The sequence below is a fragment of the Pelecanus crispus genome, chromosome 2 (genome assembly GCF_030463565.1).
Source record: "Pelecanus crispus isolate bPelCri1 chromosome 2, bPelCri1.pri, whole genome shotgun sequence".
Classification (NCBI taxonomy): Eukaryota; Metazoa; Chordata; class Aves; order Pelecaniformes; family Pelecanidae; genus Pelecanus; species Pelecanus crispus.
This window is the reverse complement of record NC_134644.1, coordinates 83,689,344-83,716,631: the sequence shown is the minus strand read 5'-3', so window position 1 is coordinate 83,716,631 and position 27,288 is coordinate 83,689,344. Positions and strand designations below refer to the sequence as shown.

At 40.2% G+C, this 27,288-nt stretch overlaps 1 protein-coding gene across 3 annotated transcripts in view; it reads left to right on the top strand.

Annotated features, from left to right (window-relative positions):
- Positions 1-1,989: 1,989 nt before the first annotated feature.
- Positions 1,990-27,288, top strand: part of LOC104033696 (cadherin-6) — a 51,055-nt gene continuing 25,756 nt past the window's right edge. For all 3 annotated transcript variants that reach the window (XM_075706378.1, XM_075706377.1, XM_075706375.1), the window contains exon 1: positions 1,990-2,220. In XM_075706378.1, the coding sequence (XP_075562493.1) occupies positions 1,990-2,220 (231 nt within the window). The remainder of the gene's footprint in view (positions 2,221-27,288) is intronic.

The following is a 27,288-nucleotide window of genomic DNA, read 5'->3' as shown; positions in this document are numbered from 1 at the left end:
AGCTTCCATGATCTGCAGGACAGAGTTGTTTTTACCTACAGAAAGTTCACTGGCATTAATGAGAGCTACCTAAAAACCTTCCTTCTTCTCTGGAGGAAACTACACTGCTTCAGAATTAATTGTACCTTTTCCATTCTTCCTCTTAATGCTAAAAGACTGATTCCTTCTCACCTTCTCACTCCTTCTCCTGCTCAGAAGTTACCTTTTTACAGTATTTTACCTTGTGAAGCAGTAAAACAATATTGTCTGAACAGTCCTGTTCCATTACCCACTATCCATCTAAAAGCTAAGTGGTATTTCTTTATAGAAAATTATTTACTAAGAGGAACTGTAAGAGCCTTGAGGTGGTTTTATACAATTTATTACTAAGAACAATGACAACCAGAAGAGTGGCTAACCCGAGGCATTGTAAATGCTTTAACTCCATCAGAGTAGCTCAAAGGCTAAATTCTGCCTGATTTGCACCTTTAAAAAAACAAACACATAATATAGGGAAAAAAATTGGCCTTTGATATAGAATATGATCCAAGTAGTGTTGTGTGAAATGTTTACAAAATAAAACAAAAAAAAATTTCTCTTTTCAGTTTGGTATAGTCAGACTGTCATTCTACAATCTTTATTTACAATTATTGAGAGCTGCTGTGTTGAATTTTGAGCTGGTTCAGAATGATTTATTGGTTTTTTGATCAGTATATTGAAAAAAATAACTTTTCCAAAGAGCATCTGTGCAAAACCAAATGAAAATTAATAAAATGATCCTTTTCTAAGATTACGGATCTGTTTGGACTAAAAATTTAACAAAGTGTTTATGAAAAATATATGTTGTGGAATGTTTCTCTCAACCAGTTCTGATTTCTTCAGATTATAAAATGTTCCAAATCTGTTCATTAGGCATTTTGCATGACTCGTTACCTGAGATACATAGTTTAATTTCTTCTTCCTGAATAGAAGCTTTCAACTTTCTTAAAAGCAGAACTGTCCACAGAACACTGCGATACTGTAGGTATAGCATTTTTCATGATCATGCAATCTTCAGAGATAGGGATCATTTTCATTATTATTTGGTAGGTGCACAGATATTTAGTACTAATAATTATAGGAAGCAGAAGCTAGTAAGAACCCACAGGTAGAGATGAACTAGCTGATTTTTTTTTATTATTATTATTTTTAGAAGTCATTAATTAAAGCATTTATAACTATGTATTTAAAGATCTAAAACTCAGTACAAAACTGTGGCAGTAGGTAACTGCTAAAACCAAAATGTCCGTTTAAGTTCCTACACAGTATCAAACAGGTCTAGTATGTGGGAGATATTGACACATATGCACATTTATTTCACTAACCTGTTTACCTGACCCTTCCTAAATGAAGTCAAAATCAAAACTCCTTAAATGTGGGGGAAAAATCCTGGAGTTATCTAAGTCCAGGCTCTTCAGCTCATAACTATAGCAACAAAATGCCTCCTGGGAAGACAGTGTACACTCTTACTAGCCCTTCTTCAATGTAATAACACAATCTAATCATGATCCCCAGCCAGAAACTCATCAGTTACACCCCAAAGTCCAGGTAATAAAAAAAGAAATGCCCAGTTTGCCTTAGTTGATGAATGGAAGTAAATGAAGTTAAAGGGGGGGGGGGAACAAAAAAACAAAAAACCCACAAACCCAAACATCAGGACTCCTTCCTTCTGCTCAGTATAGATTCACTCAGATTATTTGAAGGACCACTTGCAACATTTTGAACCAGAAACAGCTGAGCTTTTCAATAATCACTATTATTATTCTACTTTTTGGACATATTTGCTGTAGTGATGAATGTTAAGTACCTTTGAAAATGCTCAAAAAGTTATTATTTTTCTTTTCAGAGATCCTTTGAGACTGCAAAGACTATTTAAAGAAGGAAGACAGCATGAGATTGGATTCAGTGCAGTAAAGTAGGTTAGTTTGAGCACAAGAAAAAAAGTCATTATTTAGACCTCCTTCTGTTGCCATGATGAGAACTTACCATTGCTTCTGGCTGCTGTTTTGGGCTGGTCAGCCCCACCAAAGTTTCTTAACTCCATTATCCAAAAGGACTAGTGGCTTTCCAGAAAAGGAAAAGGTTTTGGTACTGTCTGGAAACAGCAGACGAGACCTCCACCGTTCCAAAAGGAGCTGGATGTGGAATCAGTTCTTTTTATTGGAGGAATACACAGGAACTGACTACCAATATGTTGGCAAGGTAAGATTCTTTCAAAGGCATCTATGTTATGATTTGAGAAGCACTGGAAAGGGAGCAATAACAAGTAGGTAAGAACAATGCCTGCTACAACTTTGAGTTTGCCTTCCTGTCTGCCCAGCATCTGCTGAGGAGTAATTCAGCAGAAAGGTTAGTACACTTCAGTTTCAAATTGTAATCAACAACAGGAAGTTCCTCATTTAACCAGCAACTCCCATGGCCAATCATGCACAATTACATTAAAGATTTTCCTTTTAATTTTTTTCTGGAAATAATGCAGATTAATTATAGGGCTGTCTAGGCCAGATTTTTAGCTTTAAAATGTAATATGCATTCTTTCCCTCATGTTCATTAATTTTGTTAGAGTCAAACTATAGAAACCAGAAGAGGTTTCGGTCCAAGATATTTAGGATTCACACTACCCATATTTTGGTGAGAATTCTCTCTACCCAGCAAAGGGCAACCATTTCCTTTTTTATTCCTCCCTGCATACAACAATGCTGCAGCCATGAGGTTTTGTGGTGCCACTGAGGATTCTGTGACATGACCATAATACAAGCCATGCTGTTACAAAGAGTTGAAGTACACTGTGCTTATACACTAAGAAGCAGAAGGCAGCTGAAAATTTCTAATCTCAAAACATGCTGACAGTTAGAAAAAGGTCTGTAAAAAAAAAAATAAATAAATCACAACTTAACTCTGAGAATATCCACGTCCCTGAGCAGCAGACCCCCCATGCAGGTAACAACCTGTATGTGAATTGTAGAGCTAATGCACCTGTGATAAGTCTAGAGACAGTCTACACTGCCCAAGGTACCATAGTGTATAGGAGTCTCTCTTGCAGAATGCAGAAGGCAGAAACTATGCTATTGATGATGACATTCAAAGCAGAAACAATACAGCTTAGTTTTCCAAACTAAAATGGGATTGTGTCTGATCTATTTTGATCTCTCAAGCCACTTAGCAAAGGCTGCAGATCACAGGGGTTTGACATTTTATCTCCCTCTGCAAGATTCTGAGTATTCCCAGGAGAGATGGTGTCAGCTGTCAGTCAAAGTTGGATGCGACACTCCTTTCCTGCTAAATGGCTGCAAGGCATGATTCAAATGAAGAGCTACTCAGCTGGTGTAATACTCATAGAGCTCTGACCAGGATAATCAGCATTCATGAAGGGTACCATTGAGCCCGATCTACAGGAAAAAGCCAAAGGCAGGGAGTCCTCGGAGAGGAGAAATAGAGAAGGAAGATAAGAGGGTAAGAAAAAAAGCCAGAAGAGAGTAAGAGGAAAGAACTATAAAGACAGAGGTGGAAGGAGAGGAAACTTTACAAAGAGGAATCAAGATAGAGGAGTGGAAAGGGACATCAAGTCGGGGTAGAGGATAGCAGTTGGGAGAAAAAGGTTACCTAAAGAGAGCACAAATAAAAACAGAAGATGAGACAGTGAAGGGGAAAAAAAAAAAAAAAAAAAAAAAAACCCAAAAACCCCAACAGGTAAGAAACATGGAGTCAGGGGAAAAAAAAAGAAAACAAATTGAAAGACAGAAGTCCTCCACACACTCTTCTATTTCACAGTCTACTCAGAGGCATCAAGGTAATGGGGATCTCTTTCTCCAAAGAGAAAGCATGTGCTGCTGGGGCAACTCCTACAGCCTGTCATTTTCAATGTGAATTTTGACATTAAACCTGCTCAGCCCCAAGTCTCCCATTATTTCTACTGCAGAATTAGAGTAGAATCTATTAGCTTCAGAGGGACTGATGGGGGAGTGAATATTCTTGCAGGATGAGTTTGCTGAGAGACAGTTAACAAATGGTCTAGTTGGACCAGAAAACCAAGAAAGTTTGGACTGGAGTCATTGAGAGAGAAAAGAATGTGGATGCTATTTTTTAAAAGTTGTCCTTCTGCCTATTGGTACTTTAATTCACTTAGAATCATAGAATCATAGAATCATCTAGGTTGGAAAAGACCTTTAAGATCATCCAGTCCAACCATTAACCTACACTACCAAGCCCACTCTAGACTAATCAAGGGTAGACCAGACTAAACCATATCCCGAAGTGCCACATCTACCCGTTTTTTAAACGCCTCCAGGGATGGTGACTCCACCACCTCTCTGGGCAGCCTGTTCCAATGCCTGACCACCCTTTCCGTAAAGAAATTTTTCCTAATTTCCAGTCTAAACCTCCCCTGGCGCAGCTTAAGCCCATTTCCTCTTGTCCTATCGCTAGCTACTTGGGAGAAGAGACCAACACCCACCTCACTACAACCTCCTTTCAGGTAGTTGTAGAGAGCGATAAGGTCTCCCCTCAGCCTCCTCTTTTCCAGGCTAAACAACCCCAGTTCCCTCAGCCGCTCCTCATAAGACTTGTTCTCCAGACCCTTCACCAGCTTCGTTGCCCGCCTCTGGACACGCTCCAGCACCTCAATGTCTTTCTTGTAGTGAGGGGCCCAAAACTGGACACAGTATTCCAGGTGCGGCCTCACCAGCGCCGAGTACAGGGGGACAATCACCTCCCTGCTCCTGCTGGCCACAGCATTCCTGATACAAGCCAGGATGCTGTTGGCCTTCTTGGCCACCTGGGCACACTTGCTGGCTCATGTTCAGCCGGCTATCTACTAACACCCCCAGGTCCTTTTCGGCCAGGCAGCTTTCCAGCCACTCCTCCCCAAGCCTGTAGCGTTGCATGGGGTTGTTGTGACCGAAGTGCAGGACCCGGCACTTGGCCTTGTTGAACCTCATACAGTTGGCCACGGCCCATCGATCCAGTCTGTCCAGGTCCCTCTGCAGGGCCATCCTACCCTCGAGCAGATCGACACTCCCACCCAATTTGGTGTCGTCTGCAAACTTACTGAGGGTGCACTCGATCCCCTCATCCAGATCATTGATAAAGATATTGAACAAGACTGGCCCTAAAACAGAGCCCTGGGGAACACCACTCGTGACCGGCCGCCAACTGGACTTAACACCATTTATCACAACTCTCTGGGCTCGGCCACCCAACCAGTTCTTTACCCAGCGAAGAGTATGCCTGTCTAAGCCGTGAGCTGCCAGCTTCCCGAGGAGGATATTATGCGAGACGGTGTCAAAAGCTTTGCTAAAGTCGAGGTAGATGACATCCACAGCCTTTCCATCATCTACCAGGCGGGTCACCAGGTCATAGAAGGAGATCAGGTTGGTCAAGCAGGACCTGCCTTTTGTGAACCCATGCTGGCTGGGCCTGATCCCCTGGTTGACCTGTACTTGCCTGTGGAGTTCGCTCAAGATGAACCTCTCCATAATCTTCCCCGGCACCGAGGTCAGGCTGACAGGCCTGTAGTTCCCCGGGTCCTCCTTCCGGCCCTTCTTGTAGATGGGCGTCACATTGGCAAGCCTCCAGTCATCAGGGACCTCCCCTGTTAACCAGGACTGTTGATAGATGATGGAAAGTGGCTTGGCAAGCTCCTCTGCCAGCTCCCTCAGTACTCTCGGGTGGATCCCATCCGGCCCCATAGACTTGTGAGCGTCCAGGTGGCATAGCAGGTCATTAACTGCTTCCTCCTGGACTATGAGGGCTCCATTCTGGTCCCTACCCCTATCCTCTTGCTCAAGGGCCTGAGTACCCTGGGGATGACCGGTCTGGCTGTTGAACACAGAGGCAAAGAAGGCGTTAAGTACTTCAGCCTTTTCCTTGTCCTCGGTGACAATGTTCCCCCCCACATCCAGCAAAGAATGGAGATCCTCCTTGGCTCTCCTTTTATTGCTGATGTACTTATAAAAGCATTTTTTATTGTCTTTTACAGCACTGGCTAGATTGAGTTCTAGCTGGGCTTTTGCCTTTCTAATTTCCTCCCTGCAGGACCTAACAAGATCCCTGTACTCCTCCTGAGCTGCCCGCCCCTTCTGCCAAAGGCGGTAGACTCTCCTTTTTTCCCTGAGTCCCCACAAAAGCTCCCTATTCAGCCAGGCCGGTCGATTTCCCCTCCGGTTGGTCTTACGACACACGGGGACAGCCCGTTCCTGCGCCCTAAAGACTTCCTTCTTGAAGAGGGCCCAGCCTTCCTGGACCCCTTTGCCCTTCAGGACCGCCTCCCAAGGGACTTTCCCAACCAGGGTCCTGAAGAGGGCAAAGTCTGCCCTCCGGAAGTCCATGGTAATAGTTTTGGTGCCCCTCCGCTTAGCATCACCCAAAATTGAGAACTTTATCATGTCGTGGTCGCTAAGCCCGAGACGGCCTCCGACCTCGACATTTCCCACAAGCCCTTCTCTGTTGGTAAACAGCAGGTCAAGCAGGGCACCTCCTATTTACTATTACTATTACCTCCTATTTACTATTACAAAGCATAGAAACGACACATAATGTATAAATGTCATTGATTCTGTGTCCCTGGGCTGTTCACAAGTGGCCTTTCACATGTCTTTCAAATGCCAAAACTGCTCACACCCTTGTAATTGAACAATTAGCCAAGAGGCATGGAAGAGCAGCCATTTCTTAATAGACAAAGTTGAGTATTGGTGTGAGGATAAATGATAGAAACAGCTGAATGTCTCCAAATTGAGGTAACCAGGCAATTTAACTGAGCAATTAAACTTGATCGGTATCTGCAAATGAGGATAATAAACATGTTTATGAAGCATATTTTTTCTCAGAGGACTGAATATTAACCTTAAATATGAACCAAAAATCTTAAGAATATTTAGTTATAGTCTTTTTATTCTATTATATCATAAAGAAATGTGAACAGGAAAATCTTTTAAAACAATAGCAATGTATGTATGTAAAGGGGAATTGTGCTTATGTCTTACTGTATAAGCAGTAAGACCTGCATCTTCTGGGTTTTTTTGTGTTTAGTGGTTAAAGCTGGTGGGCATTAACATCATAATTATTAAAAAAGGATTCCATATAAGCCACAAGAAAAAAAAATCTTACTCAAGCTGGTTTTACTTTTGTCTTTTCATTTATTAACACCTGTTTAATTCAAACATCTACATCAAAATTTGAGATATAAGAAGTCTGTTGTGAAAGATTCTAACAGCATTGTTTCTATAAACTGCCCAAATTACAGTTGTAAAATCCTGTAACTGTTTATACTACAAAAACCACATTTATACCATAATAGTTTCAGAGAGAAGGGGAAGAAAAGTGAATGCATTCAGGTTTGAGATAATAAAAAAGAAAGGTAGTCTCTCGGTAGATAGAGCTCAAGGCAATACTGAAGACAACGCTGAAGCATCATCCAAGTCACAGGCCAGAGCACTACTGTGCTCCATACCCCGTATACTCCTTATCCAATGAACCCAAATGCTTTCCATCCTTTAGAACATAATTGCCTAAGCACATACAAAACAAAGTAGCCCTTTTTTGGTACCCATGGGTACTGTCAGCTCTTAAAAAGCGCTCCCCAGTTTTGTGTGCTACAGACTTTACTGTCAGCCCAAAAATGCTGCTGTATCACACTGGACTAGAATATGCGTCTGCCAACAAGAAGTTCCCAGTATTATCAATACAAACTGATTGTATGCTGTGGCTCTGACAGCAGATCCACCACTTTATTATCCAGTTCTTGTATTCCTGAATTCATTCCTGTATAATTAATGAAAAAAAGCCTTTTTAAAAGAGTAGAAATTCACACCTCCAGTCTTGGTTACTCTCAGGCGTAATAATATGAGGAACTTGCAGAAAAGTTCTAGACTGGAATTATTCATTGCACTGCTGAATAACTTGTGAATTACAGCTATTCATTGAAGTGTGATTGATGGGCATAGTGACATTTTAACCTGAAGATATCTTTTCTTCTGGTTCAGAAATTATGGCACTTGGCAGGGACTCAATCCCAAAATAAAAGTATTACATGAGCATCAAAGTAGACAAGTGCCCAGCACTACTACTTAGCCAAAATCTGCAATATTTGAGTTGGGTTTTAAAAGAGATCTCGTTGTACCTGTGGCTGCTTGGGAAAATTTTAAAGGGCTGGGGTGAATGCCTCTCTAAATCACAAGTAAATGATGAAGTGGTAGAGCAGCTGTATATAGAATATATGCTATGTTCCCTAGAGGTCTTCAGATATGCATGGGCAAAAGGGTGAAAAAAATCTGCCCTGTTCCAAGATCATACTCGAAGGTATAGTTACCATTTGTATGCACTTGATGTCTTTGCACAGCTGTCCCACTGGCTACATAAAATCATTGTACTGGCATCCATCACTGAGTGGTCTTGTTAGAGCACAAACCTACAAATCATTGTTACGTAAAGGGATAGGATGCCTCTTTCTTTTAGGCTAAAGAAAGATCTGAACTCATTAACCCAGAAACAGCTTCTGGCAGCCCGCAGTGGAAAGGAGCAACTTGCTTTCCTAATAACAACAGGCGCAACTGTGGAACAGTTTTGTCACACTCTGTCTGTCTGGCACTAAAAGGAAACTTCCAGACATACTTTTCATTTTTGCTGTGTCTTATTGATGTTCATATAGTTCAAGCAGTATGCTCGCCTGGAAGCTATCTGATGTTACTACCTGTACAACCCATCATAAACAATCATCCTCTGCTGACAACTCCATTTTTCAAGGAAGATAAAGTCAAAGTCCTGTTGCCACGTGGCTTGGCAAAGCAGAAAGGATACTGCATTACTCTAGGCAAAACCAGAATCCTTTTTTTTGGTGTTGAAAGAACCACTGGGAAAGATAAGTTCCCCTCTGTCAGGAACGGTTTAAGGTACCGTTGATCCTGCTTTGGAGGAGGAGGGGATGAACTAAATGGTATCATAATATAGTTTCAGTACTGTTTTTCTTTCTTTTCCCTGATTTTACTTCCAGCTACAACTATTCTGAAGGCAAGCAGAACCATTCTTTGCAGTGTATTTCACCAGAAGCAAATCAAACAAAAGGTAGAATCTCTCCAAACCATTGCAAGCAGTGGGACCAAGTCACATACTGAGACAACAATATCTGGCTGTGAGCATGCACAAGGGCCTATTTAAACAAGTAAAATTATTGCCATGTAATACAGTCCATGCATTTTCAGCATTTGAGGCAGTAATGGGTCACATTACTCCAACAGTTAAAAGGTATATCTTAATTTGATGACATGATAACTAGCAAGACAAACCTTCACTGTCTCCCAGATCTTTAGTATGCTAGCATTCTGTACTTATCATCAAAACTTTTGTTCCCCCCAAAAAACAAGATGTGAAAAGTCAAACTAAAATGACTCTTCCCATCTGCACTTTTAACATCCTTTATGCAGTTCTATTGGCACACACTTGCTCAGTATTTGTTTTCTTTACCTTGTAACTTGCATTATGATATACACCCGATGCTTTCAGTTTCCTGTTCCAAACACAATGACTATTGGTTATCTTTATGAGGCCTAAAATTACAAGTTCCACTTGTGACTTCTATTTATTCAGGGAGCGTACTCAAAACAGTTTTCAGTTTATTTTGACACTCAGAATATCCTTTCTCTGGGTCTAGATTCTGCACTCTGCTTCCAGGAGAACTGACAGCCCAAGAGCCAGGCTTTAAGTCTCTGAATGACGTCTCAGTCCTCAACAATTCCTGGGCTTGAAGTGGCTCACAGCAAAACTGAAGACAGCTGTCTGTCATCCCTAGGTTGCACCAGTCAATCTGAGATGCTCTGTGAGTTGCAGTGCTGCCCACGGTGTACACAAGGCTCTGGGCTGGACCCCTGTCCCTGGCAAGTCCTCAGTGGTCTTCTTTCACAGCTGAATGTGCACATGAAATTTGACTTTACACTGTGCCTCTCAGAGGACCTCCATACCCTTCACCATGCAGAAGGAGGAGGACTAAAGTTTTGCACCTTTCCAGATTTAGGCTCCTTCCGGCACGCCATCTGAGTGAGGGTGCTGTGGTCCTCAGGGAGCACTAATGGCTGTCTGCACCACTCTCTGCAGAGGAATTTCTCTCTTAGCAGGGCATAGGGCTTTTGTGGGCCATTTATGGCACTCCTCCCCTTGCTCCTGACAAGAAAGTCACAGGGTCCTTTACGTGTAGCAATATTAGTTAATAGCAACAATATGTTTAACTCTGTGGTGAAAGAAGCATTAAGACCAGCCTTTTACACATGAATAAACTGATGTAGGGGGAGGTTAAATGACCTTATACACAGCTAAAAGTCAGAAATTTCTAAACTGAGATTTAAAAAAAAAAAATAAAAATCAGATTTCTTAGCCCCTTTCCCCCCCTGTTTAAATGATTATGTCACCTGCCTCCCGCTTCAATAGGCTGAATACTTGTCATTCTCTTAAAAGGTAGAACAAATGCCGTGGCGCATCTGCACTTCCTTTATTCCTCATCCATCATTCATATTTTATGTTCCACCACTTGACTTTCCCAACTGCCCTTCATTCTTATATTGAATTGCACACACATACACATACTTGTCTTATATTCCTCTTTGAAAGATTTACTGTCGCTGATAGAAGTTCTCTGTACTGTCGGTCTCTGTGGAATAGAGATAACTCTGAAATGAGGGACAGTTGAGAGGTTAGAGGCCCAGGACGACAATCCAGAAACAGCTTGCAGATTTTTAAACTGTCTTATGGGGGCTAAGAAAGGAGATAATGAGAAATGGGTGGGATGGGCAAGAATGTTATTCAGAAAATGAAAAGGCAGGAAATATAGCATGGTTAATGTTTACAATCATCATAATTGTGAATCTACTTGGCATCATCCTTGTATCCAAATGTATTACACGATATAAGAGCCTTACAACCATCTGTTTCAAACATACCGCATCTCCTACATTATGGTACATGATGGTACTTACAGTGTAATGGTACATAACCTCCTCCCTTTCTTCCTATTCCACCTAAAGCAAGAAAATCCTGGGACCCTCAAGCCAATACTTCTGTTAAACCTTATTTTTCATTTTTTGTGCTCTGAAATAAACAATTTTGTTTTCCATATGCTAATGACCTGCTCATACCAGTGTTTGCACTTTGGGCCACATCTTTTCACAGATCATCCTGTCCTACTCTTGTCAGCAATCTGCATGTCTTCCTGAATTGTGTGCCCCTAGACTTCTAGCTATAGAAAAACAGCTGAACACATTAATCTCCCTCTCCAAGGAGAGACTGCAGGTGAAGTCCATGCTTTATATTGAGTTACTTAGATCAGTGGTCTTTGGAGCTGTGATTACCATTTCCTTATTAGTTTGTATAGCACAGTAAAGTCCTCACTATAAAGCTGCAATGTCATGAATATAGAACTTGCAGGCTAGCGACAGCTAAAAAAAATCCCTCTTTCAGGCTCAAGACAAAGAGCCGCTGTTATTCCACCATTTGTTGTTTACAGTTGGCTCACCAAAAATATTAAACCATAAAGCTTAGAGAAATGTCTTTATTAAATGAGACTCATATTGTCTGTGACTCCCTTTTCTTTTGCTGCCGTTTCCCTCACTGGTGAACATAGGTTCACAGTAGGGCAGCAGCAGATTGAGAGCTGTGGCCAGTCAGTGTAGCATTTCAAAACACAAACTGAAAATGTGTTGTGATGTGAATACCTACTGTTGATCCGTATGCGCTAATGCAGACTGTGGCTTGCTTTCACCATTAATGGCGTGAAACAAACCTCAGCATGCACTTGCAACTACTTCAGGATTCAGTGAAGCTTGTAGTTATCATGAAAGTCTGAGGTGGCAGATGAAGGGAAGGGAAGAATCACCCTCTGGAAGGAAAGGAGAAAGGAAAAATATCAATTCTTTCTCTCTTCTAATTTCACAAAAAACCCAGAACTACAAAGGCTGTAAAGAAGTAAAACACTGAGTGAGCTGGAAGTTAAAAACATACATTAAAAGAGAAGGGGAAAACAGATCAGCAAATGTTTATGCTAGAACTATCATTCCCACTGTTTTCGTTTCAGAGTTGTTTATTTTGGAGTTTTATCATCCAAAGAAGACTGCAGTCCTTCTATCCCCAACTTGTATATGCCATGTTGTACAGAGCAGGGCTCCAGAAGAGCTCAGCTGGAATGGCCTCTCTGTATAGGAACATTGTCTATCTGACACTATTTCTGACTTCGTCTCTTTGTGAAACAACAAGCGATATTTCACCATTAGATGTCTATTGGAGCAAAGAAGGTTTCACTGTCCTGCACAGGGTCACATAATGATCATTCAGTCATCTTTAACATGTTTGTAAGCTTTGCCCATACTAGGTCTTCATGTTGGAAGGCAACACCAAGTCAAGTCATTTGTATAACTCTTGTGTTTAGCATCCTGTTATCATTAATGGAAGGTTAAGTTCTCCCTAAAAGACAGACCCAAACAATATAACTGTACCTTTGGCTCTATGACATGTTTCCTCCTACCTAGCAGCCCTCGCAATCAAGCTGATTGGGGCACTGGCAGAGGATTTAAAGGGCATGCCAACAGAGGTGTCAGAGCATTCATAGTTTCTTTCCACTCTGTGCTCTTTCTGTGGTTTTACACATTTCAGGTCAGTTGCTTAAAGCAGAGTTAATGCTGCTTACAACTGCTAAAATTCCTCATAGAATGTCCTGTACACATAGGGAATAACAACTGCCAAGGGGGTTGTGGGCAGAGTTAAAGCCCTGTGGATGAAAACTCTTACATGTATATTCATGGTAATTGTAAACTGCTGTGAGCCTGAGCCTCATGCTACTTCCAAGTAACAAAGCCTGTCAGGATCTACACCATTCATCTGATAAACCCACCTCATGCAAACATCTATTATTTTACCTACAGAAAATATTTTATGAAAAATTCCTTTTAGATTATTTAGACTGATAGGATCACACCAATTATATGTGCTTCAGAGAGAATTCTTTTTTTTCATGAATACTAGATATAATTGGGAGAGCATAGACACAAGTATTCTCACCAAAAGAGTTCCAGGCTCTCCAGTCAAAATGAACCCGCATTCCTAGAAAGCCAATGTTGGATCTTGAACTATTACCTGAAGCCTGGGACTGAATATCACTCCTGCCAGATAGAATCACAGAATAATTAAGGCTGGAAGAAACTTTTAGAGGCTATCTAAATGTGTAACTCCCTCCTCAAAGCAGGTCGAATTAGAGCAGGTTGCTCAGGGCAGCATCTGGTCAAGTTTTGTGTATTTCCAAGGATGGAGATTCTACAACTTCTCTGGGCACTTCTCTCAGTGCTTAACCATCTCTCTTTTCTGTTTGTTTTTTTTTTTTTTTTCCTTCCTAATATCTAATCAGAATTTCCCTCATTGCAACTTGTGTCTATTGCCTCTCATCCTATCACTGCTTTCTCTAGCTCTGCCTTCTCTACACCCCTCCGGTTAGGTAACTGTAAACAACAATAAGCTTTCTCTTCTTAATTCTAAATAAAAACATTTTTCTTTCCTCATTCATCATACGCTGCAGCCCCCCTAACCCTCTTGGTGACCATTCTGTAAACTCACTGCAATATGTTAATATCTTTCTTGTACAGGGCAGGGGCAAAACTAGATGCAGTACTCCAGTTTTGTTCTCACAAATGGAATGGAGGAGAATAATCAATGTCCTCAATCAACAGGCCATACTTTTGCTAAAGCAAACCCATTGGCTTTCTTCTCAGCAAGGACACACTGCTGATTCATGTTCAATTTCTTGTCTACCAGAATGCCCAGATACTTCACTCCAAAACTGTTTTCTGTCCAGCCTGTGCTGCTGCAAGGGATTATTCCAGCATAGATGCAGGACTTTGCATTTGCCTGTGCTGAACTTAATGGGTTTTTCATCAGTCCATTTCTCCAGGCTATTGAGGTCCCTCCAGATAGCAGCTCTACCTTCTCAATACTGAGAGTGCTTCACCCAAGCAACCTGCATTTTTTTATGATTTGCAAAGCTGCTGAGGTTGCATTCCATCATTTGAGTCATTAATAAAGACATTAAGCAGCATCAACCACCAGTATCAACCCCTGGGGAACATCACTAGTAATCAGCCACCAGTCAGACTTCATACCACAGATCACAACCCTTTGAGCTTGGCTATCCAGGCAGTTTTCCACCCACCTTATTGACATTTTTCCAGTCCATATCTCACTGATTTGTGTGTCAGGATACTATGGGAGACTGTGTCATAGGCCTTGCTAAAGTAATGCAATATCCACTGCTCCCTACTTGTCCACAGTGCCATCCATGCTGTCATAGAAGGCAATCTGGTTAGTTAAGCATGATTTTCCACTACTAAATCCATGTTAGTTCTTCCAAATCACCTTCTTTTTCTTCATGTACCTGGATTTAGCTTCCAAGTGGATTTGCTTTATGACCTTGCCTGGAACTGAGGGATGGCTGGCCAGTCTCTAGTTCCCAGATCCTTCTTCTTGCCCTTCTTTAGAATGGGTGTGACTTCCCCTATTTTCAGAATTTAAGAACCTTCCCCAATCACTATGACTTTTCAGACATTTTAGAAAGAAAACATTTCATCACCATCTTTAGATGCTTCCAAGTTGTCCCACAGAACCGAGTTTGTCCAATTTACTTAAAAGGCTCCTAATTTATTGGTTTTTGTCTGCTGTGGATAATGTTTTACTCCACCGGAATTTTCTGCTAGGGTCAGGGATCTTTGGGGCCTGTGGGCAAATTGCACTTTTGCATCCCTGAGCAGTTCTTCTTTATTCATGAGTAATAGTTTCAACACAATGCATCCTCTGGTCAACTCACCAGTCACCTAGGACAAGAAATTGTCTTATGACACTCTGCAGAAACCTGAGTTGCTTGCACACAGACATATTGACCTTCCAGCAAACATCAAAATGATTGAAGTCCCCCGTGAGTACTATGGCCTGCAATCATAGGGTTTCCTCCATCTGTCTAAAGAAGGCTTCATCTACTTCATCTCTTTGAGCAGGCAGTCTGTAGCAGATGCCCACCATGATGTCTTGTGTTGTCTGTCCTCTTCTCCACAAGATCTTGACTGATCTGCCACCTGTTCCAAAGGAAAGCTCCATCTACCTGAGCTGATCTTTTGCTAATCCACCTCTCTGATTTCCTGGCCTGGGCTTTCTAAAGGGCCTACATCCTTCTGTTGCAGCATTCAAGTCATGTGAGCTATCCCTTCACATCCTGACCGATGCACTTTGAGGAATACTCATTTGAAAGAAGAATCTACTCAATGGCAGCCTTGGCTAAGGTTTCCCATAAATATATTCCTAGTTGAGCGACCTCCCTCAAGAGGGTCCTATTGAGATTTAAATGTGTAGCCCTTTAGAATGTATCTGCTGTCTCACACAAATCCTTAATTATCTGTTTACATGCCACAACCTTTTGTTTAGAAACAAAGTTGGGGAAAATGACAGCATGGAGATATTTTTCCTTTCTCCTTCTTGTGAACTGTAGAACTAGGTGATCCAGGTATGCAAACATAATAAAGATTCAACTAAACCTGTGGATATGAATTAATTTCCTTCTTGTTAAGATTTCATCTGAATCTGAATGTGGGTTCACATTTGTTTTAGTGTTTGCCTATATCCTCCCTTCTCCGTCCCCCTACTTTCCTCCCTGCCACACACACTTTTATATAGCATATAAAATTCACACACATATTTCAGGATTTGATTGTCAGCATCAAGTGCTCAGAATATCAAAGGGTCACCTTTGTCAGTAAGCAAAGGATGAGCATTTGCTTTCAAGCGCATCCATCAGGGAGTAGTCAGAAGCTGTTACTTGCTGAAGAAGCCTGATGTTTTATTCAACTGTATCCCAGTAAAAACATTACTGGATATTAGGCCAAGGGGTTTTTTTTGTTTTGCTTTGTTTTGGTTTGTTTTTTCCTAGTTCATCTTTAAGATACATTCTCCCCTACCACCACAGAAGAATAGAAGTTTGCACTGAATTAGAAATGTACTTGGTCATATACCTTAATTAAGGTGCTGTATTTGCCTACCATATAATTTTGAAGCATTTTTGAACATTCATGATTCCAAAGAAAGCATTTTCTCAGTGATGAAATAGATAATTATGACCACTGATAAAGAGTAAACAACTGTCCCTGTGTAAATTCCCTGAGAAATCAAAGGCAATCAAAGCTGGGCATATAATACAGACTGATTTCACTAACCATACATATCACATAATTTAGAGATTAAGGGACATTATTAATTGTAGAAGTACATGTTTGTTAAATGTACTGTTTTCTGAAAAAAATATTTTTTCCTTATCTCAGATTACCTGCTGTCATCTCTACTATGTGACTTCCCTTTTAGATTGAGTAATGCAGTACAGGACAGAAGTCCCATTATAGTCAGTTGAAGACCTTCTAATTAACTGAAAAATATTTAGCTCAAACCCACAAAAGTATTCTGCCATAAAATGGCTGGGTCCACAAAACAACTCATATGATTTTTTTTTTTCCTATGTAATTTTTAAAAGATGAGATATATACATCTGGGCCTTTTGGCTCAGTGAGTATCTTTTCTTGCAAAAAAGGAAAATGGGACATAGTTTATATATTGATTAGTAAGCTTAAACAGTGGAGGTACATTAACTATGCTGTAGATACCTTTTCCTGTGCACATACCTGTCTTTTAGATATACAAGGATATCAGAACATTGGAACTATTTTGCTTTGACTTGGAAAAAAGCTATAACAAAAGTTGGTGCTCTTGAATTGTATGCATAATTCGCATTGAAAAATGGGGGTTTAGGGGCGAGATTTCCCAGGGAGACATACATCCCATTAGGGACTCATTGTATTCCCATTGAAAGTCATTACAAGTTAGGCACTTAATTTTCCTTAACCCCACAGATCACCTGGTAGAAATGAAAGCACATATATTCCTTTTCACTTAACCACAAAGTCTTAAGATACCTCGAAATGTTATTTGAGCTAATACAGCCAGCCCCAGAGTATAGAAACTCCCCTATCTACCCCATCCCTTGGCTAACCTGTGGTGTCAGTGACCTTCAGCTGGTGGATAATAACACCTGAGAGCAATTAGGTTTTCTAGCATTGCAGCTGGATTAGGAATAGGCCATCCCCCCACCCTCTAAATGCAGCAGGCTGTGGCAAAGCTACAGTATTGCTAATCTTTACTCCAGTTAAACAATCCTCAGTCTTTCCACAAACTAACACAGAATTAATTACACCCAAGGCTTTCAAATCATGTTATAATAATTCCACACAGAACGGGATGTTGTTAACAACCCAGATTTTACTGCAGGTAGCATGTAGAAGTATCAAAAAGTGATCTGTCTAGGATCAGACAGGAAGACTGTGACAGACACTATTAAAACCTGCCAGTCCTGTATTTGCAGCTACAAGCCTATCTTTCCCTTGCATATCTTGAGTTTTGTCAGAGACACACTTAAATGTGCTTTACTCCTTGTTTGTATTTTTTTTTTTAAACCAAGGAAGTCGTCAGTGATGCCTCAAACTAATTTTCCCATCTAGTCTTTAAGACTCACATTTGAGTCCAATGACTGACTATTCAGTTATGGTGGTAACTTTGCAGTGATGAGAAAGTCTGTCTCCTAAAACAAAATGACTTGTACAGCTCTTTACGGCTTTCAAGGATTCAAAGGTTTGAATTTTCATTCCTCATCACTGAAGTGTATACACTAGGTAAGAAAATAACTTTTAATCTCTCCTAATCTTCTGCTCAGATATTCATGTAAGAGAGTTTTCTTAGTATCTGAGCTAGGGTATGACAAGTCTGGGGGTGGTTAAGTCCTTTGTGCTTTTTAGTAAGCAAATGCTGATGCCTCAATTAAAACCATTCCTCATGTCTACCAGGTACTGTTGCTACCACACAGTTTAAAAACACTGGCAAAAAGGGATGATGTCAGTATGACAAAGAAATGCCAGATGCTGAAATAGATGGACCAAAAAGCATAAACCAGTTTTTTTTAAACTGCCTTGGCCTTCCTTAAGAGCAACCAGATCTCCATGCTTTTGTCAGGGTAATTGCAGAAGTCTGTACAATGCTCTTTTGTTACCATCACTACTGTTTAGCTGGAGAGGGCTCTTTAATCTTTCAGACAAAGCCATAATGAATCCCAACTGCTGTAAGTAAAGCTGGGGAAATTCAGTTTACAACCAAGGATTTTTATTTTTTTTAAGTGAGAGGTCAGTTATTACTCAGAGGCAGAATTGTTTTGAGTTCCTGAGTCGAAAAGGAAGATTGGCTATCTTTCTTACTGTTACACAGTAGTTCAAAGAAAAGCAAGAATTTTGATAAAAGAACATGAAATTCAAGGGCCCATATGTATAGAGATCAGCCTTGACACCACCTTATAAATTAAAGACCTGTTTGTCTTTGTAAAGGCAAACTTTGTAAATTCCTGCTCTAATTGTGCTTAGAGATAATAGGAAGAGGAACAAATAAAACTGCATTACCACAGAAGAGCTGAGCAACACTCAGCTCAGGAAAACATGGAGACACCTTTACCTAGTTTTCAGCTTTGCTAAGTGTTCATTAAGGTCTGATAATGAGTTGCCCCTAGAGAGAAGGGCCAGCAGAATAAGGGACCTTTCCAGTTCAACGTACTGCAATGCAGGACAAAAGCTCTTGTGCCATTGCCTCTGTTTAATCACAATGCAGAGCAGCAGCAGTTGGGGAACCCAAGAGGGAAAAGAGTTGATAGGCCCTAGGAAACGTTGAAAGGATTGACAGTTTCCAATTGATTTTTTGCAAAGCTGATTAGCTGTGGCTGCATGTTTGCACTTCAGGTTAGAAAACCCATTTGTGATTTTGAAGGGTGTGTAATAAAGGTGTGAGTCACCAGAGTATGGATGTTTATTCTTAGCTTCATACATTTAAAATAGAGCAACAGGTTCCCAGCTACTGTTTGGGCAGTCTACTCCATAAACCAAGGATCACAACATCAGCCAAACTGTTGTCGCTGTCTATCTCAGGCCATGTGGCTTCCATACAGCCCTCACAAAAAGAGAATGAAAGGAGCTTTCCAGCCTGCCTGGAGGCTCCAAAGTGAGAGCACTTTGCCTCTCGTCCCTGGTCTAATGACAAATTCCTATCCCAGTGCCCTTTATTTCTTAATCCTTCTTTTTACTCCAGTGTCCTGTACTCTTCTATAATGCCTTTTCTATGTTGTGTTTGTATGTTTTGAAATCAGATGCCACCATCTTTTATTCTCAGTTTGCCTTTTGAGTACCTGGTTGCTTCTGAATCTTGAAATGTTCTTAGTGCTTTTTGGTCCTTTCATTTCCTCAAGTTGTTCAGCAGCACAAAACTGTTTTTCAGCTTCTCCTAGTGTCATTCATTTACAGGGAATAGATTGGCACTCCTACTTTTAAGAGTGAATGAGAAAGATCACTGACATTTTGGGACTCTCAAGAAACAGAAAGATAGCATCAACCTGGTGGTTTTTTTCCTAGGTGTTTTTTTATTCCTCCTATAGTTCTTGATATCAGGACAATCTTTTTTGCAGATGATACTGATGTTACTGAACACTTCTATCTGACAGCTAGCTTTTTTTCCCATTTGCAGTGGGTGCAATTTTAGCTTTTTTTTTTTTTTTTTTTTTTTTAATTACCCTGAGGGTTAGAGCTAAGAACCAGTACTCAGGTCAAGGGAGGGCCTCTTAGAGGGCATTATTGTTTTACCCTTTCCCTGGTATACTCTGAGGTGGCTATCTTAATAAAATATTTCATTTGCATTTTAATAGTCCAAGTATTGGATCCCTGTATCATTCACCTTTTTTTTTTATTTTTTTACTGAGTTTTTCTTCTAATATACCTGATTCCATGCAATCAGGGCTGATATGGTTTCCTTTTAAAAAAGCAGCAGAGATGCATTTTATGTAAAAACATAATCTGTTACGTATTATTATATCAGTAAGATGAGCCAGGGTTTAAAGTATTTCTGGTTCCGCTATACAACCTCTTATAAAGAAAACCCAAAAAAGTAAGCACAGTTCAAATAGGACATAGGATATTTTCCAATAACTCAAAGAAACCAACACCCCAAAATGCAGAAATCTTGTATAACCTCAGTAATTCTTCAGTGCTCTATTTCATCAATTTACTACAGATTTAATGTTTGTGTACCTGATTTCAGTACTGAATCTTATCCTTTATTGCCAACCAGAATATCCTACAGGAAGAAAAGGATGCTCTTCAAAATGGAAGGAATAGAAACAAGATAAAACCGCAATGTTCTTGAAATAGGACTTATTAAAAAAAATCCAATACACAATGAATGTTTATAAATTACAAACAGAAAGAGAAGGAGAAAAATCTGAGCATTTTAGTTAGTCATGGGATGACAGGAAGAAGCTAGTTTGATATGACAATGAAAATGGCAAATGTTTGTACTCATTCTAATAGAGATAGGAATATATTAATATCATTGTTCAAAGACCTGTGTCCATTCATACAGAAGGAAGGCCAATCAAAATGCAGCAATTACAGAAAAATCACTAGGATCATCAACCCTTCATATTTGGGCTTCTCTTCACTGGCTCTTTTTGGAATCCACTTGACTTGAAAATGAGAGACTGGGGTTGTAAACAGGATTCCAACTGAGGACTCAGAAGTGCCTCTTTTGCAAGCGAAGACTGTATATAAGCTGGTAACCTAGCAAAGAATAATAACGGGAGCATATGGAATTATTATCTATAAATGCTGGTTGAGGAAGAATGTTTATACGTGGGAGGAGGTTCTTAGAAAAAACAATGCTGGCACAAGAACAGCATGTCTAATCTGGAAAACAAGATTCTTTCTAATCACCAGAGGGGCTATTTCTTCAAATGGGAACTGTACCTGTTGGACCTTTTTCTTCTCTAGGCATAGTGGGAAGCAAGCAAGTTAAAACTGCATTAACAAACTGAAACACTCAGGAATCAGTCACACTGAGCCATATTCAGGTTTACTGTATTAACTATAGTATAGTAACTGTACTTACTACAGTAAATTAATCACTTACTACAGTTAACAAATTTAAGTTTTCTCTAAACTGTGACATCTGTAAGGTCAAGAAAGCGATGAACAATGAAGACTGCTGATTGCTTAGGACAGCAGATCTTGGGTTAGTGAGGAGATACAAAAAAGTGGGAATCTACTTTAAATGTCTGCTGTAACAGCCCCTGTGTGGGAGTGCTGTTTCTGACAGCTGTACATCTGGAATCATGGTGCTGTCATCTGGTAAGGCTGGGTCTGTTTGCATTTCTTTTTTAATCTTGTCAAATATTTTTTGGTTGTTTTATTTTCTTTGAAAATGACAGTGCTCGAATCTTACTTCAAACTCCGGCTCTCCAGCTCTTTTGAGGCTCTAGAGTATAAATCCTCCTATAATCTTCAAAAGTATATATAAAGTATATATAAGAATGGAAAGGAATCACCTCTTCTAGTTTCTCTAAACACCAAGAAAAGTTGGAAGCACTGTAACATCTTTCTCCCATTGTTTTCCAAATTCTTTCTTAGCATCTATCCTCCCATTTTTAACAGAAATTCAAGATGCATTTTTGAAATAGTGGTCCCTAAGGGTAGGTACCTAAGTCTTGACATAACCTTCCAGATATCTGGCCTGAGCAGATAACTAGCTTCAGCGCTCTAGCCTCTATTTCCCTTCATTGGCCTCCTATTAATAATTTTTAAGCCCATTAACCGCTTTCAATTAAATTTCTAGAGGAATAAAGGTGTCAAAACCATTAATTTCCTACACAGTTTGGAAGACCAGTAGCTGCATAAGGCAAATAAACCTGCATTGTGCCTTGACTGTTTGGTCAGCTGGCTGTCCCATAAATACACATATAAGCCACCACCAACCACAGCCCATGCTGACTCTTCTCCAGCCAGTATTTAAGGAACACAAGAAGTAGCAGTATTTTGCAGTCAAGAGCTTTTGAGGACACAGGCTGGAGCAGGAAGTATAAAATAGCATGCAGTGGGCTAAGTGGTATGAGGGAGAGCAGGATGCTTTGCCTTAGGGGTGAGTCAGAAAGAGGTTATGTGGAGCATGGAAGGAACGAGAGTTTAGCACAATCGAGGCCATAAGAACATGGCACACATGTCCATAGGAAACCTGTCATTTCTGGTAATGTTGGATCTTGCTGTGGATCTTGTGGAATATCTTTTTAGAAGAAAGGGTCTTTTACGGCTTGAAATAAATTGTGTAGGTATTTGCCCTGATGATACACGATATAGTGTGTGTATATGTAGGTATATGGAACACATACATAGTGTTTTGGGGGTATTTTTTGTGCATTAGGAATGAGTCTGTACTTAAACTTCAGCAAAATATACATAAATACTTATTACCTAATGTGCAAAAACAATGCCATTTCCTTTTAACACAGAGTCACCAAGTGGAGTAAAAACTTTGGTGCTGATTATTTATTTGATGATTTTAATGGTGTTGATTGTGATATTAATTGAGGAGGTTGCTTGATGCTATAGGGATACAGAGCACCAGAAGAGACCGGGAAGAGTGCAAGGTTGTTATTATTCTGAAATAGAAACTGTGTGTAATATTATAGTATTAGCAGTTTCATTTTGAGTGCTTTAATTTTTCTGAATGCTATAGCATTGCACTGTGTAACCTCAAGCAATATATGTGGCTGAATTTGTTCATTACTAAACAGAACTCTGCTGCTTGGATCTATTCAGTTTGGAGTGAAATCATGTGCTATGAATACTGCTGAGAGTAAACCCATGATTCTCTTTGTTAGTTACCTACCAACTGCCTACTTACTATTTTAATAATTGCTGTCTATTTCATTATTGTGTTGGGAGACAAAAAATGTGACCACAGCAACTCCAGAATAATCAGTTCCTCTTATAAAAACAAAGAAATAATAAGACACAACAGGCAGCTTATTTCTGAGTAATTGTAGGTTGATGTACATCCCAAGGTCAATTGACTTTGGTCTTTGCAGAGGTCCTGTAACCGCTCTGAAATTCAGCAAGTAGGGTGTTACATTCACAACAGTAAACAGAACTTGGTCTGTGGGATGGATGGGAAACCATCTTACCCACCAAGATTGCCAAGTATCATAACCAGCAATATGACATTAGTGGGAGCTAAACTACAATTTACAGCCGTCTTGCATAACCTAAAGCCACTTCATAAATGAGATTAGCTATGCTGTTTAAATCAGTATTATAGAGTGAGGTAGAAGAGGGATGTTATTTCATTCTGGAGAATATCCATGGCCTGAAATTTCAATTTTTTGGAATTTAATTACCACAGCTATAAAAAGTACATTTTCAGTACAACCTTGTTACAAATATGCATGCTAGAAAGCCGCTTCTCTCTAATGTATTCCATTTAAATACACAAAAAAGTTAGCACTTAGCCTTAACCTATTAAAATACATGGAATCTCACTTTCATTATACAGTTTTGGTACTGCTGTTTCATACAGTTTCGTATCCAGGTGAACTTAGCATGGTTCGAAAAGGGCCCTGAGGCACCGCCAGCCCTGACTGTCCCTGCCCAGCCCCAGGGCTCACCGCACCTGCCCGCGGCCCAGAGCCCCATGTCAGCCCCCAGGGCCGTCAGGCCCTGACCCAGCAACACCGCAGCAGGGCCCGTCTCCAGCTCCCCACAGCCCTGCCCTGCCCGGCCATGGGCCCTGCCGAGCCGGGCCCACCTGCAGGCCCATGTCCTGGCCCGGCCTTGGCCCATCCCCGTCCCCAGGGAGGTGCCCGATGCCCAGGGCTGCCCCGGTGCCCCCCGGCTGCCCTGATCCTGGCCGGGGTGCTGGGATGGGCCCTGGCTGCCAGGCCCTGCCATCACCCACCCGGCGAGCTGCCAGCCCTCACCTCCGTTCAAACACGCTAACACTGCTTCTTTTGGAAGTGCTGCCAACATTTTGGAGTATAGCTCATGACTTTATAATACCAGAGACAGGCAATAATGAATTGTACAACTTAACGCTAACTGGATCTGCTGTTTTCATGCCATATCAGCTTGCAGTCTTATTGCAAAAGCACATGAAAGCTGCCCTTAAATTCTTCCCACATCCTTTGCTGAAGTAATTCCTGTGTGTGTAGCATAGGTCCAACTCAATTTTTAAAACCTTGGTAAAATTTTCCTGGAGTGTTGTTTTAAAGTAAAGCAATACTATCTATTGGAGATGAATACAAATGCTGTAAATATATTCATTCCAGAAATTAAAAAAAAAAAAAACCCAAAAAAAACCCCCACAAATGCTCACGGTACAAATGCTCATGGTACAATTACTTTGAGCGCAGCTTCCACTTGCCTTTTTCTTTTTGTCATGCTGAAGACACCCCATTGCCACTGCGCTTGGCACTTTTGGAGGGCTCTGCCAGAGATACTACGGAGAAGGAGGCTACTCCAGATTGTGGCTAATTTGAAAATAAAAATGACAACTCTCCTTTTAAATTAATTATGTATGTGACAAGCAGAATGTCAAATACAGGCAGCTAATGCTGCAGTCCAGCATGTACTTTAAAAGCTTCTTCCTGAAGATATGAAACTTTCCCTGGTTTCAGGCAGCTGTATTTGAATGTTTGGGGGCAGGACATTTTGGGGGGGGGTGGGGCAGAAGAAAGACAGAGGCTGGACAGTTTTTATCTGACTATAAGTCATTAAAAGCAAACCAGATGGTTCACTTAACGGTGGTATTAAAGTAAAATGAGTAAAAGTATGCCTAGGGCACAGTAAAATCTTTAATTTGTTTCTCATCCTCAGCCTTAGCCAGTGATTGATGGATAATTTCACAAAAGTGTCCAGATTAGATTCTGAATTAATCAATTTATTGTAATATTAATACAGTGCAATTGCTGATGCATTTACTTTTTATTGCATAGACTTACTTCTTCACAGTTTTGCTTACCTTTGGGGTATTGCTCAGTTCAGTCACCACTGAGTTCCTATGGAAATAAAAAATCTACCTTTATGTGGAGTCCTAAAAATCTTTGGCTGAAATAACTTTGTCTTGAGGAATGGTAATATGATACAGCCCAGATGACATGAGCACAGTGTCCCAAGACGTTTTATTCTACCCCATGACTATCTGCCATGGCCCATTTATCTGACCAACTTTATGCAGAGGATAACAGACACTCTTTTGCAACACAGGTTAGCACACAGATTGAAGCTATAATATCTTGCATTGGCTAGGATTGGTCCTGCTAAAAGCATCTGCAGTATAGTTTATACACATATCTCATCACAGCAAACTTCCTTTGCAGTGAGGTGTCTGGGTAGTGAAAAATAACTTCAACTTAAAAGGAAAGTGGGGTTTGTTATTACTACTCATTTCAACCTCATAACCTAACAATGGTGTTAAGTTTTATATACAGAACCATCAACTGTGTTTTTAAGTGCATTTCACCTCCAGGCCCTTCTTTTGGCCTCAACTTGCACCATTTGTTTCTCCTTTAATTTTATTCCCAATTTATTTTTTTTTTACCCTGGTTATAGTAGCAAGTTCCCCCTTCATATAGGTCACACAGACAAAATATTGCTTCCAAGATAAACTGACACTTAAGAAAAAATAAAACAGATGACTGTCTTTACCTGGATAAAACTTTTCTACCACGCAAGCGGTCAAGGACAGATAATGCAATATAAAATACTATATCAGTTTTTTGGATCTTTTCCTCACAAGTGAATGTTACAAATTTGTCGTCTATGAGAAACTTTTCTAGAGATCTGCTTGCTTTTTCCAATATATAAAACCAAATTTTTTTTCTGAAAAGAAGGGAACAAAATCCAAACTATTTTGACCCAGCTATTAAGCAGTTGATGCTGATGTTGTGATATAAGCCTGTTTCACAAAAACCCTGATGACAGGCAGTTAGAGAACTATCCTAGTTTACTGCAATCAAACAGATTGTAATCGTACCTTTTGAGACCCTTCATGAACCAGATTCTTGAGGCCACACATGGTGACACACTGTAAGTTCACTGTTGGTTTGAAGAGCAGGCACTCAGCCAGCCTTTGCTCTATGTAATATACACCGGTACGTAGGACATGACCTCTCCCAAGGTCTCGCTCTCACAGTAAATAATCCACATACAGCATGGCCAACTGAACACTTCATTTGTTCTGTCATATCTTAAGAAAGTTGTAAAACTAAAGGTATTGAAGTTGGAAAAGATCTTGTCAGAGGGAATGTTTATTTCCAAAAGTTAATGCTTTTGCTGAAGGGCTAGAGATTGAACCTTTGATGAAGATCATCTCATTCTCAATATTGATGAGTCATTACACTGAGATATACTTTGTCTTCATATACAAAGTCACAGTCAATCTTACACAGGTAGATTAATTGTGGAGGAGGAGTGGAAATTTCATAAAATATGGACTTGAAAAAAATCACACAAGTTTCCATTTTTAGCTCCTTAGGTGGTCTGGGCTAGGTAAAGAATATTATGGAAGATGATTCCCAGTGGCTCCAACACCTTTTCTAGTTTGACCTGTCTTTGCTACCTTGTTCATTGAAACCAGGTTTAATTAAAATGATGATAAAAATAAGTTTGGGAGTTCAGCCTGTAACAAGTCTCATAACAACACTATTCCATGGTTCATATGAATTAATGATAGTCTGTTACCAAGGGCTGTTTTTGTCCCAGTATGATACAGACAATGTTAAAGAGACTTTCAAGGCAAACAAAAGTTGAATTTTGATGGGAAACAATCACAAAAAATACACAGGTTTAAAGACAAAATTCTTTTCATGCCTTTTCTGTTACAGGTTGTCTTTGAGGAAAATTATACTTAAATATCCCATTGAAATTACTTCCCACAGTAGACTTCTAGTCTGACTTCTTAACAAGCAAGTCTAACAGATATTCGTCAGAGGCTGCAGTTATATCTAGTAAATCATATAATTCCTGTAGGCCCTATGGCTGAGTATATTGGCCAATTGAATGGGACTCAAGAGACCTGAACTCTATTCTAGGTTCCGAGACTAGCCTTCTGAGAAACTTCAAATTTCTATTCTTTGTTATCAAAAAAACAGAGCAAATGGTATTAACTGCTTTTGTGAAGGGTTTTGAAATCTGCTTATGAAAAATGCTGCATACAAGCTACTTACTGGTATTTTTATTATCAAGAGAAAGGACTCTGTGCAAAATCACATGGAATGCTCGTTTTCTTCCTGAAGGAGAAAATTAAATAGAGTGCCTCAGCACATCTGCTAATGATTAAACATGCTACGGTTCTGACATTTTGTAT